Source organism: Sitophilus oryzae, unplaced genomic scaffold, assembly GCF_002938485.1.
Source record: "Sitophilus oryzae breed Bouriz unplaced genomic scaffold, Soryzae_2.0 scaffold_682_pilon_pilon, whole genome shotgun sequence".
NCBI lineage: Eukaryota > Metazoa > Arthropoda > Insecta > Coleoptera > Curculionidae > Sitophilus > Sitophilus oryzae.
The window spans coordinates 5257954-5280940 of record NW_022147287.1 but is presented as its reverse complement, the minus strand read 5'-3'; the positions used below and the strand labels follow the sequence as shown (position 1 = coordinate 5280940).

The 22987-nt window shown below is 34.9% G+C and overlaps 1 protein-coding gene across 3 annotated transcripts in view; it reads left to right on the top strand.

Annotated features, from left to right (window-relative positions):
• The window catches only part of LOC115887951, a 31617-nt gene continuing 8630 nt past the window's right edge, over positions 1-22987 (top strand). The window contains exons 1-12 of one of the 3 annotated variants that reach the window (XM_030907512.1): positions 1-328; positions 1787-2011; positions 5264-5438; positions 8672-8841; positions 9059-9307; positions 10802-11022; positions 11276-11486; positions 13047-13290; positions 14983-15092; positions 15196-15473; positions 21109-21306; positions 22657-22851. In XM_030907512.1, coding sequence (XP_030763372.1) covers positions 169-328; positions 1787-2011; positions 5264-5438; positions 8672-8841; positions 9059-9307; positions 10802-11022; positions 11276-11486; positions 13047-13290; positions 14983-15092; positions 15196-15473; positions 21109-21306; positions 22657-22851 — 2436 coding nt within the window. In that variant the 5' untranslated portion in view covers positions 1-168. Of the gene's footprint in view, positions 329-1786; positions 2012-2348; positions 2667-3940; positions 4166-5263; positions 5439-8671; positions 8842-9058; positions 9308-10801; positions 11023-11275; positions 11487-13046; positions 13291-14982; positions 15093-15195; positions 15474-21108; positions 21307-22656; positions 22852-22987 lie in introns of those variants that run through there. The other 2 variants (XM_030907511.1, XM_030907513.1) reach the window with 2 other exon arrangements.

Below are 22987 nucleotides of genomic sequence, written 5' to 3'. Positions count from 1 at the left end.
ATACAATAATCACCTGACGTCACCCCTGACTTAAGGTCAAACATATTTCTTGTCTTTATATAAAATTTTACGTCATATCAAACTCATTCCCATATAAATCTTCAGTAGTTTGTATGTTTTTTTACGCGTCACTTCGTCCATTGGTCGGAAAACCATCCATGAGGTGACATGGAGCAAATTTACGTATTGGAAGTGATCGTGTACGAGATTATTTTGGACAAGAGCTACAAGCTGAACAACGTGGATAACTTGAGTTTGGGTTTCAAGTTCGCGCAGAGGGTGAATTTTGATATCGACACGCAGTTTTTCTCATCGCCCAATGTTGAAGGTAACTATCATAATTTGTTCTTAATATTAGCTATTATGGACGTAGCTACGGTGGGACAACGTGGGTTAGTTGCCCCACCCTGCTTGCTAATGCATAATTTCTTGTAGTTCAAATCAATAATCAATTGAACAGAAATTTTTTAATACTTATAATATATATATATATATATATATATATATATATATATATATATATATATATATATATATATATATATATATATATATATATATATATATATATATATATATATATATATATAATGGAAAATAAATTTCTTGCAGTTTTTAGGTATATAATAAAATTATATAAGAGTTTCTTGCATTGAACTGCTAATATAGAAATTAATTCCACGCCACCGGTTTGAGAGCTGTACCGGTAGTGAGAGCAGGTTGATCTACATTATGTCGAACACAGCGTGGAATTAATTTCTATATTAGCAGTTCAAGGCAAGAAACTCTTATATAATTTTATTATATACCTAAAAACTGCAAGAAATTTATTTTCCATTATATAATTTGGGCTAGCCGAAAAAAGCCTTTATTTATTATCGATAGTTGTGCCTCGGTGGTACCAAAGTACTACCATTGCACGCAGGCCGCTATCTCGCGATGCGGGACTTAATATCTTACCGCTACTTTACGACAAGTCGTGTTTATATACTCTGCGCTGTGCTCGACATATTGTGGAAACAACCAAGCTCACCTGATGATGGGGTAGGGCCCCGAAACCGGTAGTGAGAGCAGGTTGATCCACATTATGTCAAACACAGCGTGGAATTAATTTCTATATTAGCAGTTCAAGGCAAGAAACTCTTATATAATTTTATTATATACCTAAAAACTGCAAGAAATTTATTTTCCATTATATAATTTGGGCTAGCCGAAAAAAGCCTTTATTTACTATCGATAGTTGTGCCTCGGTGGTACGAAAGTACTACCATTGCACGCAGGCCGCTATCTCGCGATGCGGGACTTAATATCTTACCGCTACTTTACGACAAGCCGTGTATATATACTCTGCGCTGTGCTCGACATATTGTATATATATATTGCGGATTTTTACGACATTCGTCGTCTCCCGCTTCTCAACTTCCACAGATTTCTGTCTGTCCAGTCAAACCCAAAACAAAAAAAAGTATAAATCATTGTACTCGGGAGACCGAGTTCTTTCAAAACCGGAAATAAAAAATGCAGGTCCGTGTTTAAAAAAATTAATTTGACCTCTGTATCTCATAAATTATCAGCTAATTTGAAAATTTAAAAATACTGTCAGATAGCCCTTATAAAGTGGCTATGAGAATGTGCATATATTTTTTTACTTTTCTTAAAAGAAACGATAGAAAAAAATAAAATTTATTTTCAAAAAAATCCGTAATCACGGTTACCGAGATACCAATGCTCGTACCTCGAATTTGTACCACAATGTATATTGAGATTACCAAAATTCTTTATATAGAAACATCGGAGAGCTACAAAATTCGCATGAACTTTGGAAAAACCTTTTTGTTCGTTTCGAAACCTAGCGTACTGCGGCAGCTGCTCCAAAGCGATCCGTACAGCATCACCCTGTACGATGGCAACACCACCATCGGCTTAAAACAAATACCGTGGAAGAAGGAATTCTCGGAAATGGTCAAGTACTTCGAGACCCTGGGTATAGTGAAGTCGACTACTTGTGAAGGTAACTTTCCTATCATATTTTGTTTTTAATAGTTATTTTTTATATAAGGCGATAAAATAATGGTATTTTATCGTCGACCGGAAAGATTAATTCACGAGCGATGAATTCGCGAGTGAATTAAATTCGGAAGACGATAATGCAATTTTATCGTCGTGTATAAAACAATATTTTTTCCATAGCGAAAAAAAAACAAAAAAAAAAAAAAATTCATAAATTATTATTTTAAGGAAATTAAATTACGAGTAGAAAAACTATTGTGCTGGGTTGGCCTCCAAAACAGCCAGGTAACTCCACAAGTCCGAATCTTCACCTGTAACAAATTGAAAAATACAATAATCACCTGACGTCACCCCTGACTTAAGGTCAAACATATTTCTTGTCTTTATATAAAATTTTACGTCATATCAAACTCATTCCCACATAAATCTTCAGTAGTTTGTATGTTTTTTTACGCGCCACTTCGTCCATTGGTCGGAAAACCATCCATGAGGTGACATGGAGCAAATTTACGTGTTGGAAGTAATCGTGTACGAGATTATTTTGGACAAGAGCTACAAGCTGAACAACGTGGACAACTTGAGTTTGGGTTTCAAGTTCGCGCAGAGGGTGAATTTTGATATCGATACGCAGTTTTTCTCATCGCCCAATGTTGAAGGTAACTATCATAATTTGTTAAAAAAATGTCTATACCAATGTGGCGGATTCGTCTCTCTAAAAAAAATCCTGTTAAAAATTGATTTTTAACAGAACGTCAACGGTTTCTTGTAGACGTATCTGTTTTAAAAAAGTAAAGTGTTCTCGAATAGTTAAATTTAAATATTTTAAATAGTTTTTTTCTTTATTCTTTGTATTTTTTTGCTTCCGACGACGGAAAGAGATAAACTTTCCGAAACGTTAAGCATTTTTTTACTTTGTTAGGCAAATTTGTGTAACTGTAAACATAACTTCTGACAAGCAGTGTCCGTTTAGGTTTAACGCAAAAGTGTTTACAAAAAATAGCTATTTTATTTTGTAAATTTTCTTGCAGTGCAGTGGCGAAATATCATAATTTGTTCTTAATATTAGCTATTATGGACGTAGCTACGGTGGGACAACGTGGATTTGTTGCCCCACCCTGGCTTGCTGAAGCATAATACATCTCAACATTTACAATAAAGAGTACAAAATACTTTCGGAAGTATAAGAAGAAAGTTCAAAGAGCTATAAATAAAATTGAACGAAAAATAAATTTGTGCAATAGGGAGGGTGGTAACCCTTTCGAACATTTAGAGCATTAGAAACTAGTTTGTAGAAGTTGATTTATTTATAATAACTACGATGAATATTACGCCATATAATTAGATCGCACACTGAGATTTCAAGTTCACAATAAAAAGAGTTAAAAATATCTTTAAATTGTTGACCCGGATATAATTTACTTGAATCTTGCAATTGGCTCGATTTTCCTTATTCAATGTTAATTAACGCTGATTAGTATTGTTGCGATGAATATAATCAGATTAAAAAATAATTAAGAAAACCAGAGTCGGACTGGAAATTATTTTAAATAATAATGAAATAGTTTTTTGTTGTTAAGGCATCCAAAACCAAAAAAAAAGTATAAAGTGTGGCATATCATTATACTCGGGAGACCGAGTTCTTTCAAAACCGGAAATAAAAAATGCAGGTCCGTATTTAAAAAAAATAATTTAACGTTTGTATCTCACAAATTATCAGCTAATTTGAAAATCTAAAAATACTATCAGATAGCCTTTACAAAGTGGCCATGAGAATGTGCAATTAGTTTTTTGCTTTTCTTAAAAGTAACGACAGAAAAAAATAAAATTCATTTTCAAAAAAATCCGTAATTACGGTTTTCCGAGATACCAATGCTCGTACCTCGAATTTGTAGCACCCTGTATATTGAGATTATTAAAATTCTTTATATAGAAACACCGGAGAGCTACAAAATTCGCATGAACTTTGGAAAAACCTTTTTGTTCGTTTCGAAACCTAGCGTACTGCGGCAGCTGCTCCAAAGCGATCCGTACAGCATCACCCTGTACGATGGCAACACCACCATTGGCTTAAAACAAATACCGTGGAAGAAGGAATTCTCGGAAATGGTCAAGTACTTCGAGACACTGGGTATAGTGAAGTCGACTACTTGTGAAGGTAACTTTCCTATCATATTTTGTTTTTAATAGTTATTTTTTATATAAGGCGATAAAATAATGGTATTTTATCGTCGACTGAAAAGATTAATTCACGAGCGATGAATTCGCGAGTGAATTAAATTCGGAAGACGATAATGCAATTTTATCGTCGTGTATAAAACAATATTTTTTCCATAGCGAGTTACGTGTTAAGAAATATTCATAAATTATTATTTTAAGGAATTAATTACGAGTAGAAAAACTATTGTGCTGGGTTGGCGTTGGTTTCTATGTAATTTGACAAATAAATAAAGCTGTCTCTTTAGTTGTCAGTTTTGAGTCAATATTTTTTAATTCTCTTTCGTGTCGATTGCTGATTGAATTGGAGCCAGAAATGGCTCAAAACGAAATAAGTAAATTACCAACAGATATTCAGGCTGCGGCGACAAACGCCATATCCAAACTACTTCCGTTTGAATCCCGAATAACTTATGAAAAGGAATTCAAACATTTTCAAAAATGGAAGCAATTAAAAAACGTGCGAGAAGAAAGTTTTTAACCTCTCCTCGCTGTTAAAGTATCATTTAATCTACCCTTGCGGTTAAAGTACTATTTTATTTACTATTTTTGATAGATATAAGGCAATTTTAACCGTTGCTATGGAAAAAGCAATATTTTATTACATTATACATTCAAATATTCAATTTTGTATGATGATCAGAAAATGAAGTGGTTACACGTCACGATAGACATATTTCTATGAATTGGTTTGCAATCCTTTTGTATTTTTTTTTGTAAGAAGCTATTGATACGAGGGGTTGTTGTCTTTTATATTTTGCATATACCGGGTGCGTCGCAAAAGTTGTCACTCATTTAAAAATCAAAAGTTGTAGTCATTTCCGGCGAAACAGAAAGTGACCGAAAACAAATAAATACGTCCATCAATCCTAATTTATGTCATACATCAACATACCTAATCTGGTTTTTTATCTGAAAAAAAGTTATAGAGGTGAGTCACTTTTGAGACACACCCGGTATATAAATATTATAGTAAAATAAATACAATTTAAATAATTTAACGACTTTATTAGAGGTAGTTTATTTCAACTTTATGTAGATTGGCACGATCTAAAAACCAAGGAGGGCCTTCCTATTGCAAAACTGAACTTGTTCATGAGGATGTCCTGTTACGGATCCAACGTTCAAACGATGTTCCAGATCAAGAAAGTGGGCGATAAACACAACTACGTGTTCAAGCAGAGGAACGAGTCGAAGACCTTCCAAGTTGAAAAGTAAATTTATAGATTAATCATTTTTTTAAAGCGTTTCGAAATTGACAGTTTTTGATATTTATTTGAGATTCGAAATGTCATTCTTTTAGGCACTAGTATCTAAAAGTGACATTTGTTTAGGCACTAGTGCCTATATATATATATATTTATATAAACGGGATTTGGTTTAAGTATTTAATACTCATTTCCAACTACAGCCTATTGCTGCCTTCCCGTTACCCTACGCCACACATCTCGATTTAGAGCGTCATCAGCTTCTAGGTTACGAGCTTCCATTGCTTCCGTAACCGTTCTGTTCCAGGATTTTCTAGGTCTACCTCTCTTTCTTCTGCCCTGGGGAGCCCATTGAAAAACTCTTTTTGGCCACCTGTTCTCCGGCATACGCAGAACACGTGCAAACCACTTTAAGCTGGATTTTTCGATTCGATCCAGTACTGTCTCCTCCGATGCATTCATGATACGCCTGACCTCGATGTTTGTCTTTTTTTCCATCCTAGATATACCTGCACTTCTTCTAAGGTAGTCCATTTCAACAACTTGGATTTTGCGCTTCGCGTCTGCACTCAGAGTCCATAGCTCTGAACCATAGCCAAGAACTGACTCCACCAATGTTCTTCAAAGTCTCTTTTTAGTTGTTGCAGATAAGTTTCGGTCCCACCAGAGGCTGTTAAGACATCCAATAACTTGTTTGCTCTTCTGAATTCGGGTTTGTATTTCTTCCTTGCCCAACCCCTCGTTGTTGATAGTAGCACTCAAGGTATTTAAATTTGTCTACTTGTTGAATCTGACGTTATCAATAACGAAGACTTCAAAACAAGCGTTGGAATTGACAGCTAAGTATTCCGTCTTCTTTAGACTAACCTGAAGTCCCCATTTGTTGTATTCTTGATAAAGCCTCTTAGTCATGAACTCTCGATCGTATGAGTCCTGCGCAACCATGACCTGATCGTCTGCAAAGCTCAGGGTAAATAGTGTGTTGTCCTCAATGGGTATTCCCATACCTTGAGATTTCGTCTTCCATTCCCTAAGGGCTACTTCGACGTAAGCGTTGAAGATCAGAGGAGATAAGCTGCATCCTTGTCGCAACCCTTTTGTGGTGTTAATTGGATTAGATAGCCTGTGTCCTATTTTAACGTACGATTCATTTTCTTTATATAGCTCTTTTATTATCTTAAGCAAAGGTCCATCTACTTCTAAGATATTCAAGACTTCCCATATCTTGCTGCGGGGAATAGAGTCGTACGCTTTCTCCAAATCAACAAATGCTAGATGGACTTCTTGATCTACTGCTATCTTTTTTTCCATCACCTGCTGCAGGACAAAAAGGTTATCTGTGCAAGATTTCCCCGGTGTGAATCCGCTTTGGTCTTCCGAGATTTTGTCACCAATACTGTCCCTGAGCCTCCCTGTAGCACCTTTCCAAAAGTCTGCTGACCGAACTGTTAATGCTTAGGCCTCTATAACAAGTGGGGTCGTTACGATTTCCCTTTTACAGATGGACACTATGTGAGCCACTCGCCATTCTCGGGTAGTTTACTTTGCAGGCAGCACTGGTTAAATAGCTCTGCCAGACGCCAGCGCAGTCTTTGGGTTCCACACTTTAACAATTCCGCTACAATATTACCAGGACCTGGTGACCGTCCATTTTTCATTCTTTTGAGACTTTGATGTACTTCTCTTTCGCTTATCATTAAAGTGCCTGCAAGGTTGTTCTCATCTTCTACTGCTTGGAATTCTGGTCGGTTTTCTGTCAGTAATTCTGCATAGTAGTTGCGCCATTTTTCTATATCCATTCTATTCAAGAGCTTGTCCGTTTGATTGGTTTTCATTTGCCGGATTGTTCTCCATACCTCAGTACTCCGTGCGCCCCCTATTAGGCTTTCCACTTGCTGGCACCTTCTTTCCCAAATATCTGTTTTGTCTATCATAATGGCGGCTCGTACCTCTCTATTTTTTTGCTTGTAATGACTCCAGTTAGTATCTGTTCGGTCTGAGAGCCATCTTTGATAGAATTTTTGTTTGTCATTGATTAAAACCTTTATGTGATGTTTGTGAAATGCCCTTTTTTAAAGTGCATTGTTGAACAATATCCTATGCAATAAAATATTTTCAGAGTAAATCTTGATACAATTTTTATCACAATCACAATCACATCATCAGAGTGAATATTTTTCAGATTTCCCTATTTCCAAACCTATATTCTTAAGTTTGGCAACACAGCGGTCAATATCTGGATCGCAATTTTTTGTCGGCCTAAACTGCAGGATTACCCCCCAATCCCCAATTGTATTGATTCCAACTCGCAGGGTACAGCATTGATTTTTTCGATCCGTCAAGAAAAATGTGTCACATTGAGTGGTCGAAGGTTTGCGTACTTACAAAATACATGTAAGAAATTGATACCATCTATTGGTACATCAGTAATCGTAAACACTAAAATGAGTTTTTGTATTCGGAATGTTCACACTAATAAATAACTGACAATCTTTAATGGCATCTACGGTCAAAAAATTGTAAATACTTTTGATTTCTTTGCCAGATATCCGGAAGGTTTGTAAATTTGCTAATATCTACGTTTCTGTTCAGGTAAATCATGGTGCGGAGAGCAGCGAATATTTACTCCACAGAGTTGACGGCTTTAAGGTACCTAGTGGATAACTTCAGGAAATAGGCTAGCAATACCTTTTCTGTGAAATTCTCAACATGTTTTTCTTTGACCCAGGTTTCAAAGTTTTTGTAGGCGGCCTCATATAAATTTTTCGACTTCTCGGGCACTAACGTGGATAGCGCAGTTTCAGCAGCTTGTTGAATATCCAAAGGCTCCTCATTATCACTCATTTTTTCACAAAACTTTGTAGGAAATACGGCGACGTTTGAACCTGACAGAACATGCATAAACAATGCCTTAGAAACCGATTACCAGAACATTTTAAAAAATGTTTAAAAATAAATAATAATAATAGCATGAAAATCTCAAATTATCCGCTTTCACAAAAAATCTTGTATGAAATTCGTTGCGAAAAGAGTGTTTTAAGCACTCAACGCATTGTCCATAGTTTGCGAATAATATCTTAAAAATCAATAATTTTATTTATGTATACAGAGTGTCTTAAAAATTAATATGTAATTTGAATTTGTTAAAGAAATATGTTTATTTTTAAATAAGCGGTTCATCTCAATACAGATTGAAATTTAGATCAATGAATAAAGATTTAGATGATCTGAATTTTTAGACATGAAGATGACAGAGTCCAACCGATCGTAGCGCCTCTATACACCGGCATAACCGATGGCAAGTCCAAGTCTCAATCGCAGATCAATTTCAAAGAAAACGTCTCATTAACGGAACTCTTCGCTGGAGCAATGGACGACAAGATGAGCATCTATCATGGCGTGGAAGATAGTATTTACTCCCCAAAAATTAACGGTAAAAATGTGGACCCGGTGGCTAACCTTGAAACGAGTTTTTGCTGCATATAGTCACAGATACTACGCATGCCCACATATATGTGCGCTCGCGTAGTATCGATGATCAAATGCAGCTTCAAGGTCAACCAACGGATCCACACTTTTACCAAATTAAGTAAAACATTTTAAACTCATTTTCTTATAAATTTTAGCTGTTTCGATATGCTACAGACCCTCAGCTAACAAGTTCTTCAATTTGCTTTCTTTATTGACCGCTGATGTGAAGGCTCACGATAAGGGTACATGCGTGACACTGAAAAGTACCGCTCCTAGATCGGAGAGGGAGGATAGAAATGACGATATGTCCATGTATGATCCACACGAGCTGACGGCTGATAAAATACAAAGGAAGTTGTGTGGAAACGCTGACTGTCCCGCAGCGAAAAAATTCAAAGAATACGGTTTGCAAATACTAATAAAATTAAAACTTTATTTTAGCACTATGCCAGGGTGCTGGTATATTTTAAATATTTATTTTACATAAAACTTCGTTATTTCAAATACAACACTATGTATTTTTTCAAATAAGTCGAAGCAGATTTTAATGTTAAGCATTAAATCTTGGTGCGATTCTAATCTCCTATGCCTCAACCTATCAAAAACTAAAGTTTTGTCATACAAAAGTAGAAAAAAAAATAATAATAATAAAAAAAAAAAATAAATAAATAAAATAAAATATAAATACTAAAATAATATAAATGCCCTTTTTGAGTCACATCTTTGTTATGCCCTTCCATTCTGGGATACTTGCTGCGCAACAAAATTGATCGTATTTTCAGACTTCAAAAGAGAGCAGTTCGATATTTATTGGGACTGAACAGTAGAACTCACTGCCAGAATTTCTTTAAAAATTTCAAAATACTGACTCTTCCTTCTTTATTCATTTTTGAATCCGTTTGCTTAATCTCATAACTATCCACTTAGGAATGCCGGAGCACGATCTTTATCTGCCAACCCCGAGCTCAGAACTAGTTAAAGGTTCAATATTGTACAATGCCAAAAAAATGTACAATCATCTGCCTTTGAATATCAAATAATCGCTTTCATTCTTTCCCGCATTTCGCAAAGCTCTAAAATCATACTTACTGGAGAGAGCCCTATATGCTGTAAACGACGTTTTTGTTGATGTTTAATCATGAACAATTTTGAATTTTAAAATTTAGATCATCTCACACACTGGTCAAAGGTCAAGTATTCTATTTGATATTTTATAAAATTGAAATAACGAAGTTTTTATGTAAAATAAATATTTAATATAGCCCAGCAATTTTTGTTACCCCTGTATACATTTAGAGAAGCAATCACATTTTTTAGTAAAGTTTATTTCTCTGGCTTAAAAGGCAGTACAAGAATTAACTCTGAAAAGTAATGTACAGGGTGTTGACAATTTTTTTATTATAGCATGCATATTTAAATATATTTAAATAGCTCAAAAACCAAAGCATTTAAACATATTAAACCCTTATAATAAATGCCTTATTTTATGCTCAGGAATCCAAAAATTAAATAAAATACAGGGAATTACATTGAATTTTTTTAAGTGCAAGCTAGAAACACTTGCATTTTTGGTAAAAATAAGTGGAATTGAGTGGGTGTTCGACAGTGGTCGCGCTATTAGAACTCTGAATTCAAAAATCGATATCTCCAAATCTATTAGAAATAATAGATTGTAGTTTTTTCAAGAACTTTGTTAATATTACTGCTGTATTTTCTTTGTCGTTGTACCTCCTTTCACCGTCGTGCGTCGTGTCGGTCGGTCGCATTTCTCTCACTCCGACTTAATAAGATCCCTATGCGATTTCCTTCCACACATGTAAATGCCGACGCAAAAGTAACAGTTGCCAGCACGGTATATAGTTTCGTATTACTGAAATAATATCTACTTATTTTTTCAGGCATAGGACCGTTGGCAACTGGTAAAAACTTAGGTACCCTTTACAGCAACGACATAGAACCTCCAGTGACTTACGGTTTGAGCCACACCTACGGTACTATGTGCGAGTACGGGCCATACGGCGTCTTTTCCAGACCCAAACAGGAAGAACTACCTTTCGTACCTCTGGATGATGGACAGCCTAGCGTTCTAAAGAAACCTTGCCGGCCTAAACCTTTAAAAGTACGTCAAAGTGTAATACTTTGTACAGAGTGTTGTATGATGAACATTGGGTTTTTCTTTATATTGTAATCGCAAAACATTTTCCGATGCACGTCATTAATCATATCGACATTGACACTAAAGTCTATAACCCTGACCTTTTTTTTTTGTTTTAAATTCATTCTTGCCAACCATGGACACATTCGGCAACGATCTGTCCATCCTGGGGATACATCCTGTATGTCAGTGCATTACAGTATTTTTTTCTCTTCAGAAAAAAAAGTCTAAAAATGGTATCGGGCACAGTTGCGGATGTCCTCTGAGGCTAAGAGGAGGTTCTGATACGGCCGGTATAGAACCAAAAGACAATGGCGAAAACAATAATGGTATGGATAATGGAGGTTTGGCAGCTCCGAGATCTCCCATGGTCGAGTGCCAGAGTGTTATGGACCAGTTCGACAGTATTCTGGCAGAATACAAAAAAGGTATTTTGGGGTTTTTAAAACAGGAATAAACATATTCTCTTGACTCAAGAGAATACTCTTGTCTAAACCTGTACGACTTTCATATAAGTCAATGTTCTGGTATTTTGGGTCAAGTAACTAATTTCTTTGGGATATTCTTTTTCTAAGAAATGGATGAAGCTGTCGTAAGCCTTTTTCTTTATGTTGATGGGCATTTTTTTATCCTTGAATATATGTGCCTGCAGCACAATGGGTTCAGGGGAACATCTCTCGAATGGTTTAAGTCGTATCTGAGCAACAGAAGTCAACTTGTGAGGGTGGCTACCACGTTGTCTTCTAGCAAGCCAATAGAATGTGGAGTACCACAAGGCTCAGTACTAGGCCCTATGTTGTTTCTTCTTTTTATTAACGACATTGCTAACATAAACATCAGTGGTAAAATATGTCTTTTTGCGGACGACACTAGCTTCACTTGGAGCAACAAGGATCTCACGGCACTTCATAGAATTATATCAAATGACTTAATCACCATTAAATTTTGGTGCGATTCGAACCTCCTGAGTCTCAACATTTCTAAAACTAAAGCTTTGTCGTATAAAAACTCGCGGCAGCCTTTTGTACTTAACAACACCACCATTGACGTCGTAAAATCTGTAAAATTCTTAGGGCTTGTTGTAAACAATTCTCTGAAATGAGACATGCATATCGACGTTTTGTCGAAAAAATTAAGCTCTGCCAGTTTTGCATTAAGATCTGTTTCTAAGGAGCTTAACTTGTCAGTGAGCTGTTTATTATGCACTGTTTGAGTCGCACCTCAGATATGCCCTGCCATTCTGGGGAACGTGTTCAAGCTCCAGAAGAGAGCTGTTCGATATTCACTGGGACTAAAAAGCAGAACTCATTGCCAGGACTTTTTTAAAAAATTAAAAATATTAATTCTTCCTTCCTTATTTATATTTGAATCCGTTTGGCTAATACGTAAGCATGTATCAGCTTCTCAAGAAAGGCTATCTTACACTTATCCACTCAGGAACGCGAAGCAAGATCTTTATCTACCTACCCCACGTTCAGAGTTAGTTAAAAGTTCAATATTATACAACTCGAAAAAAATGAACAATCACCTGTCATTTGAAATCAAATCCATAACATAATTTTCTTCATTTCGCAAAGCATTGAAATCTTATTTACTAGACAAGGCTTTCTACGCCGTAAATGACTTATATTTTGACAATCGAATTTGATCTTGTAAACACTGGTCTAATGTTTGCTAATGCTCTATTTACCAATGACATCGAAATAAATTTATTTAGAGGTCATTGATATTTACTATAAACTTACTAAATATTTTTGAATCTTATTTTTTTATTCTTTGACATTGTAAACATTTATAAATGTTTTTTTTTTGAACAATAAGACAATGTAATTTGTATAATGTTTTGTATTCTCTTTTGTTTGTTTGTTTACTTTACCTTTGTCTACAAATTGTAAAATTTTTTGAAAATAAAGGCATTTATTTGTTTATTAAAATAACAGATAGACTATTTTTTTGAAACTATACTCAAAATATGTAACAATTTTCAGCTATAGGGCCTTGTGGCCAAGGTAGCTGCCCCTACGCACAAACCTTAGCCGAGGACTCTTGTAGAAAGGCCTGCGACCAGGGCGCTCCAGGTATAAGCTTCCCTGTTAAAGCTGCAGGCAAAGAGGGAAGTGCCATGTCCTGTGACAAAGATCCATGCGAAATGGAGGGGTGTCCTTACAGTTCCGGTGCTGGCACCGGCACCGTTAAAAGCCCTGGAACCAGCAGTGAACAGAAAAAGACACGGTAAATTGACCACAAGACTGTTATCTGATGTGCTGCAGTATTGTTTTCATCTAAAAAATGAAGAAAAAAATGAAGAAAAAAAAGATATATGCAAAGATATTTTAGTTAAATGATACAGGGTGTTCAAAATATATTTCTGAATTTCAACTACTAAAAATTAAAAAAATCTCAATTTTTTTAAATGGGACACCCTATATATTATCATTTTTTCTGATAGATTTTACAAAACTCTTCAACTTTTATTAAGGATGTCATATACCTATTTTTAATTGTTTGCGATTTATTCCCATTTTTTCTATTTTTACCCATATTTTTAATACAATTACCCTATAGAATCATAGTTACCGTAACAAAACAAACATATTTATTACTTATTTTTAATAAGTAGTTTAATAATCAGTTACAATTGTTATTATTAGTCAAAATTAACTAACTTTACTCAAATAAACTAAATCGCAGTAGTGAATTTCTTGTGTATTTCTATATTATGATGACACTTGGGATTTTTCGTCGAGGCGAATAGCGACAGATTAGCGTAATACTAGATTACCTAATTGCTAAAGACTACTGATATAGGAATTTTCTTCGACATACAGTAAAGTTTTTTCTCGTAGTAATTCTGGTTTATAAATGTGGTAAAACCAATATACTACTGCCGCGAAACCGTCCCATTACACACTGAAGATGTTTTCTAGATAATATACATCTATTCTTATAGTAGTTAGCAAAGTACTATATAATATATAGTACTGAACAATAATAAAAAAGTGGTTTTCTAGGCTTGTCCGCGTATATCAGTCACCTTGACTAATTCATTTGAAGAAAATCTGTAACAATTATCTCTACCATTTATACTTATTACAACAAATTAAAATAAAATTCAAATTTTGTTCTTAACTTGCTTAACGGACATGAAATTGTGATAATTATTACTTTTTGTCATGGCAACTATGATGTTATAGCGCAAATGTATTAAAAATATGTGTAAAAATAGAAAAAAATTGGAATAAATCGCGAACTAATAAAAATAGGTATATGACATACTTAATAAAAGTTGAAGAGTTTTGTAAAATCTATCAGAAAAAATGATAATATATAGGGTGTACCATTTAAAAAAATTGAAATTTCTTAATTTTAAGTAGTTGAAATTCATAAATATATTTTGGACACCCTGTAGCATTTAACTAAAATATCTTAACATATATCTTCTTTTTAATCTCTATAGAACTATCATACCAAGTTTTGGTATTCCAACTTCAGAAACAATGGTATTACTGGCAATTTTTTACCACACTGCAATTTAACATTTGTTTAAACCAATTTAAATATTTCAAAAACTGTTAATTTTAGGTATATAACATTATATATAAAAAAGTTATAAAATTTTACGTAGAATCTAAAAATAAAATGAAAAATAGGGTGTTGCATTTAAAAAAATATATTTTATATCCGCCACACTTTTTTGAAGCACCCTGTATACTCTGTCCCTGTAATAATAATAATTTTAAAATGTGTATCTTAATCTTCCCTATAACTTTTATATTAAACATTTTTTTGTAAACCTCGAAACAAATAAGATAACGGACTCTACTCTATCGTTGACCCACCCTGTACACAGATACTGCAATAAATATCAAGTATAGTGGTTAAAGAAAATGATAGATATGTGCTAGAAAAGGTTGATATTTTCAGATATCCAGCCGGATGCGGATCTCCTAGATGCGCCTACACCAAGTACAAACTGGGACTAATGGATGACGATGCTCAATTGGAGCTGCAGTATCTACCGCCAGCACTGGGAGGTAAAAAATGCTCTATTAAAACATTAAGGCTGCTCACAATTCATATTTTTGCGACGATTTTTGCCGAAAATTTTTCCATTTTTCATAACTTTCCCTAATCTAGCTAGCTGTGGAGATCCCAACTGTGGACACCCATTCGGGCCACCGTTGCCGCCAATCCACTGGGACTGTCCGGATCCGCTGCCCCAGGGAGCCTGCAAAAACCTGAACTGTCCCTTTTTGCCCGCGCCGCTGAAGAAATTCAAAACCAAGTCCTTGAAAACGGGTCCCTGCGGTAGTCCTACTTGTCCCTACGCTATACCGCCCCCTTGTGCTGCGCCTACCTGTCCATTTGCCATGGTACCGTGTCCTATGAATAGTGGAGCAAATGGAAAGAAAGAGGTATATATGTACGTAGGTACATACAGGGTGGCGCCTCTCATACGCCGCGGAGGCTCCAAGGAGAACGACAGTTTGTATTGAAATGAAATTTTGTGAACATATTATGTAGGTTAAAGTTGTGTTTTTTGTAATGGAACACCCTATATATTAATTGATTTTCGGATTCTGGGAGAAAAATAAAGGTGAGTTTTTCACATATTTAACATTTTCTAAAAATAAAGAACAATATTTAAATTACAATAAAAGAATAATATTATAAATAATATTATAAATAATAAATAATATTATTCCGATATTCAATGGAGAATTCATGTTTCTTCAAAATACTATTAAGGTTGCCTACCCATCAGACGAAGATTTTTCTAGATAATTTCATTTACATGATTTGATCTGAGTAGATCTTTATTACTTGATAAAATCTAGGTGGCTGTGATATGTCTGACGTTACTTCAACATACCTGTCTAATTAGTCCAACTTTAACAACTAGTTATCATTTTGTGTCAGTTCAAATGAAAAAAAATTCTCAGGAATTTGCCGAAAATGTAAACTTATCCTACATCAGAGAGATTTGATATGATTCTATTTCCGAATCCAAAAATCAATTAATATACAGGGTGGTCAAACTGTATTCCGGATCATAGATCATAAATTTGAAAGTATTTGTGCCAGAAACTATTTTATCATCATTTTTTTGCAGAAAAATTTATGTTTAATTTAAAAAAATAAAAATTTTCCTAACTTATTATTTCAGTGAAATAACTATCTACTGAACGTGTTAATTTTTCGTCAATAATGACATGTAAACGTCAATAATGACTTGAGAACGGTTGCTCGTAGCGATTTTTACAAAGAGATAATTTTTACGTAAAAAGTCACAGAGATGTATATTTTTTTCCTCGGTAGTTTTATACAGGTACCGACAAAAAGTTATTACGCTTCAAAACAGTTAAAACACATGTAGGTCGCGCCCTCTACCAGTCTTATTGACATCAAAATCAAATTTCTCATGTCAAAAAACTCCTAGACACCCATTTTCATCCAAATATTGACGTTATTTCAAAAATTATTTGGAAAAAATCGAAATAAAAATGAAACTTCTACACCCTGTATCTCTGAAACTAAGCATTTTAGGACATACATTTATACGAACTTTTTTACTTATTTTTATCTGCAGAATATGCTGCCGAAGTTTCCGGAATACAGTTCGGACCACCCTGTATAAGGTGTTCCATTACAAAAAACACAACTTTGATGTGTAACTTTTTTTGGGGACACCCTGTATAATTCTATATATTTTTATAAAATGCTTTCAGTTAACCTACATATGCTGCCCAAATTTCATTTTGATATAAATTACTGTTCTTCTTGGAGCTTCCGCGGCGTATGAGAGGTGCCACTCTGTACAGAAAGTTAGAAAAAAGTTAAGACTTTTATTAAAGTTAAGACTATTTTAAAAAAAGACTATTATTTTATTAATTAAAAATAAGACTATTATCACAGATTATAAACTTTGTTTTTTCTTTATTGTTTTTCGTGGTTCCAATTTTCGGAATCGGGCACTAGTTAGGTTACTAGTTTGCGCACATAGCACGCCCACTTATGGGCTCTAAAATTGTGCACAGCACCTGACCGGCACAGTTATTAGAGAGATATCGGAAAACCGAATAGCGTCATGCAGTATTTACGCGTACCTTATCATGGTTACGATATGCGCGAGTCAATTTTTAACGCAACACCCACTAATAACGTTACCGCCTGATGTAATTTGCGGATCAATTACACCAAGCGCTATTTCTAAATAACGTTTAAAAATTGCTTAAATGAGCATGTGCGGGTATTTGACAACCGGGGCCGGCCGGCGAGATCTTTTATTTTAGGTTATGTTTGAATTGTTTTGAATTATTACTTTAGTTTTATTAGGTAATTTGATATTTAAGTAGCTGGGATTAGTTTTAATTAAATAAATATGGCTCAAAATATGGATTCTACCTCTTCCAATATTAAAAAACCTATAAAGAGGTTAGGTTTACAGCAGATGATGACTTACCCCTTCTAAGAGAATTTATTGCCATATACCCACTGGCAGACGTTGGACAATAAAGCACCGGAAATAAGCACTTTAGCCCTTTAGTTTTAAAATACCTAGTAAACAAAACAATTTCAAAGTTTTAAATTCAAAGTTAGGTTAAGTTTAAATAGCGGATGCGACGCGAACAGAATTCTTTCCGATCCGGTAACTATAAAAATGAAGCGAGTTAATACCATCTCACGTAAAGGAAATAACACCTGGCCTTATTAACGTCCATGCACGCTATTCGGTTTAGCGATATCTCTCTATTACGCTGTTAATTGTTATTTTACGCGAGTTTATTTTTGCGCACAGGAAATTTTACTCGTTTGCACATCGTCATAAAAAACAATTTTCGTACCACGAATTAGGGACAAGATTTTTATCTGTACACTTATAGGATACCTAATCTGTGCTATTATTTTATTAATTAAAAATAAGACTATTACCACAGATTATAAACTTTGTTTTTTCTTTATTGTTTTTCGTGGTTCCAATTTTCGGAATCGGGCACTAGTTAGGTTACTAGTTTGCGCACATAGCACGCCCACTTATGGCCTGTAAAATTGTGCACAGCACCTGACCGGCACAGTTATTAGAGATATCGGAAAACCGAATAGCGTCATGCAGTATTTACGCGTACCTTATCATGGTTACGATATGCGCGAGTCAATTTTTAACGCAACACCCACGAATAACGTTACCGCCTGATGTAATTTGCGGATCAATTACACCAAGCGCTATTTCTAAATAGCGTTTAAAAATTGCTTAAATGAGCATGTGCGGGTATTTGACAACCGGGGCCAGCCGGCGAGATCTTTTATTTTAGGTTATGTTTGAATTGTTTTGAATTATTACTTTAGTTTTATTAGGTAATTTGATATTTAAGTAGCTAGGATTAGTTTTAATTAAATAAATATGGCCTAAAATATGGATTCCACCTCTTCCAATATTAAAGAACCTATAAAGAGGCTTAGGTTTACAGCAGATGACGACTTAGCCCTTCTAAGAGAATTTGTTGCTTGTTGCCCTATACCCACTGGCAGACGTTGAACAATAAAGCACCGGAAATAAGCACTTTAGCCCTTTAGTTTTAAAATACCTAGTAAACAAAAACAATTTCAAAGTTTTGAATTCAAAGTTAGGTTAAGTTTAAATAGCGGACGCGACGCGAACAGAATTCTTTCCGATCCGGTAACTATAAAAATGAAGAGAGTTAATACCACCTCACGTAAAGGAAATAACACCTGGCCTTATTAACGTCCATGCACGCTATTCGGTTTAGCGATATCTCTCTATTACGCTGTTAATTGTTATTTTACGCGAGTTTATTTTTGCGCACAGGAAATTTGACTCGTTTGCACATCGTCATAAAAAACAATTTTCTTACCACGAATTAGGGACAAGATTTTTATCTGTATACTTATAGGATATCTAATCTGTGCTATTATTTTATTAATTAAAAATAAGACTATTACCACAGATTATAAACTTTGTTTTTTCTTTATTGTTTTTCGTGGTTCCAATTTTCGGAATCGGGCACTAGTTAGGTTACTAGTTTGCGCACATAGCACGCCCACTTATGGCCTGTAAAATTGTGCACAGCACCTGACCGGCACAGTTATTAGAGAGATATCGGAAAACCGAATAGCGTCATGCAGTATTTACGCGTACCTTATCATGGTTACGATATGCGCGAGTCAATTTTTAACGCAACACCCACGAATAACGTTACCGCCTGATGTAATTTGCGGATCAATTACACCAAGCGCTATTTCTAAATAACGTTTAAAAATTGCTTAAATGAGCATGTGCGGGTATTTGACAACCGGGGCCGGCCGGCGAGATCTTTTATTTTAGGTTATGTTTGAATTGTTTTGAATTATTACTTTAGTTTCATTAGGTAATTTGGTATTTAAGTAGCTGGGATTAGTTTTAATTAAATAAATATGGCCTAAAATATGGATTCCACCTCTTCCAATATTAAAGAACCTATAAAGAGGCTTAGGTTTACAGCAGATGACGACTTAGCCCTTCTAAGAGAATTTGTTGCTTGTTGCCCTATACCCACTGGCAGACGTTGAACAATAAAGCACCGGAAATAAGCATTTTAGCCCTTTAGTTTTAAAATACCTAGTAAACAAAACAATTTCAAAGTTTTGAATTCAAAGTTAGGTTAAGTTTAAATAGCGGACGCGACGCGAACAGAATTCTTTCCGATCCGGTAACTATAAAAATGAAGCGAGTTAATACCATCTCACGTAAAGGAAATAACACCTGGCCTTATTAACGTCCATGCACGCTATTCGGTTTAGCGATATCTCTCTATTACGCTGTTAATTGTTATTTTACGCGAGTTTATTTTTGCGGAAATTTGACTCGTTTGCACATCGTCATAAAAAACAATTTTCTTACCACGAATTAGGGACAAGATTTTTATCTGTATACTTATAGGATACCTAATCTGTGCTATTATTTTATTAATTAAAAATAAGACTATTACCACAGATTATAAACTTTGTTTTTTCTTTATTGTTTTTCGTGGTTCCAATTTTCGGAATCGGGCACTAGTTAGGTTACTAGTTTGCGCACATAGCACGCCCACTTATGGCCTGTAAAATTGTGCACAGCACCTGACCGGCACAGTTATTAGAGAGATATCGGAAAACCGAATAGCGTCATGCAGTATTTACGCGTACCTTATCATGGTTACGATATGCGCGAGTCAATTTTTAACGCAACACCCACGAATAACGTTACCGCCTGATGTAATTTGCGGATCAATTACACCAAGCGCTATTTCTAAATAGCGTTTAAAAATTGCTTAAATGAGCATGTGCGGGTATTTGACAACCGGGGCCAGCCGGCGAGATCTTTTATTTTAGGTTATGTTTGAATTGTTTTGAATTATTACTTTAGTTTTATTAGGTAATTTGATATTTAAGTAGCTAGGATTAGTTTTAATTAAATAAATATGGCCTAAAATATGGATTCCACCTCTTCCAATATTAAAGAACCTATAAAGAGGCTTAGGTTTACAGCAGATGACGACTTAGCCCTTCTAAGAGAATTTGTTGCTTGTTGCCCTATACCCACTGGCAGACGTTGAACAATAAAGCACCGGAAATAAGCACTTTAGCCCTTTAGTTTTAAAATACCTAGTAAACAAAACAATTTCAAAGTTTTGAATTCAAAGTTAGGTTAAGTTTAAATAGCGGACGCGACGCGAACAGAATTCTTTCCGATCCGGTAACTATAAAAAATGAAGAGAGTTAATACCACCTCACGTAAAGGAAATAACACCTGGCCTTATTAACGTCCATGCACGCTATTCGGTTTAGCGATATCTCTCTATTACGCTGTTAATTGTTATTTTACGCGAGTTTATTTTTGCGCACAGGAAATTTGACTCGTTTGCACATCGTCATAAAAAACAATTTTCTTACCACGAATTAGGGACAAGATTTTTATCTGTATACTTATAGGATACCTAATCTGTGCTATTATTTTATCAATTAAAAATAAGACTATTGTTTTATTAATTCTTATATGTATGTATGTATTAGAGAAAACCTAAAGATAAGAAAAGACACTCAAAAGATATGTCCGGTAAAGGAGAAAATTTATGCGAATTTCCCGGATGTCCTTTTTCCAATAAAAGCCAGGGAGACTCTGCAGATAACGATGAGGACTATACAAGATCTGAAGGAGATAATAATTGTGAAAAACCAGACTGCCCATCAAACAATAATGGAAATAAGAAGGTAGAACAACGTAATTTTCATTACGTTTTTCAAACTTTCGAAACATAACCTCTACAGGATGTGTCTTAAATAGGCGCAAATCTTTTCAGGGCTGGTAGATCTCGAACAATAGTTCATCATAGTCTAAGAGCTACCAACGTTTTCGAGAAAGTATTTAAGACGTCTGGCTTTTTGATATATCTTTTACTATGCTTTCTGGAACAGCATGCGGCCCGTCTGGCTGCCGATACCCGTTGCGTTCACTACTGCGCATCGGAAGAAGACCCTATATTTTTTATTAATTTAATATCTCTACATATCTCCGTAGCGCAGTGCGTAGAGTTTCCGACCACGAACCGATGATTCAGAGTTCAAATCCGGGTCAGGGCAAAGACTATTTAATACTTTACTATCAGAATATAAACGAAAATAAAATAAAAGTCTTTGTCCTGACCCGGATTTGAACTCTATATCATCGGTTCGTGGTCGGAAACTCTACGCACTGCGCTATGGAGACATGTTCGATTTATATTCAATACTAGAATTTATAGGACTAAATTAATAAAAAATATAGAATCTTCTTCCGATGCGCAGTAGTGAACGCAACGGGTATCGGCAGCCAGACGGGCCGCATGCTGTTCAGAGAGCATAGTAAAAGATATATCAAGGAGCCAGACGTTTTAAAATACTTGTTTTTCCGACGTTGCTAACTCTCGTACTATAATATCATATGTCAACTTTTGACATTTTCGGATATGGTTTATTCCAAGTTTATTTGAAATTGTAACATCGCGGTTCATAACGACAATTTGACTCGAAATAGCAAGTATGTGGTACCAAATTATTCGTAAAAAAATGCTTTTTCCAAAAATGCTAATAAGCCACCCTTGTTCCATTTGAAAAAATTGAGATATGATTAAAAATACGATTTGGGCATCTTTTAACCGGCCAGGACACGACACGAAAAACATTAGATGATCCAATCTATTTTTCCAAGGCTCCTTGATTAAAAATTAGTATTTTTAACACGGCCATGGCACTTTAGATTGAAATTAAAAATTTGAATTTTTTAAGCGAAAATATCAAAAGTTGACATATGACGTGTCTCTCCATTCAGAGAGTGTCATTTTCTATCGAATAAAGTAAAAATATACCGAAGGTGCCATTTAAAAATCAAAAGTTGTAGAAATTTCTAATGAGGCAGAAAACGACCAAAAACAATAATTGAATACATGCCAATAAACCCTAATTTATATTATACTAATATATAGATACCAAATCTCGTTGTTTTATCTGGAAAAATTAAAAAGTTATAGGGGTGATCCACTTTTGAGACGCACCCGGTATATATTATTATAATTTATCCTTTAGAGGAACCGCAGAGAAGGAAATCGATGTTCCACAGGTTGCAGCGAGACGGACGAGGAAAATTCATGTGAAAACCCAGAGTGTCCCTTTTCCAAGAAAAACGAAGGAAAATGTGTTGAAAATGACGTTCAAAATTTGACTGGCGAATTTGAAGATTGCGTAAGTCCCAATTGCCCGTACAACAAAAAGGAAAAAAAGGCAAGTTTTATGTATAAAGGGTATATTCACGACTAAGATCAAAATTGTTAAAAATAATATTGTCTATGCTAGATAATAAAGGATAATAGTATATTGTTTTATTAGGAGTAAAAATGATCATTTTTCTAGCGATACT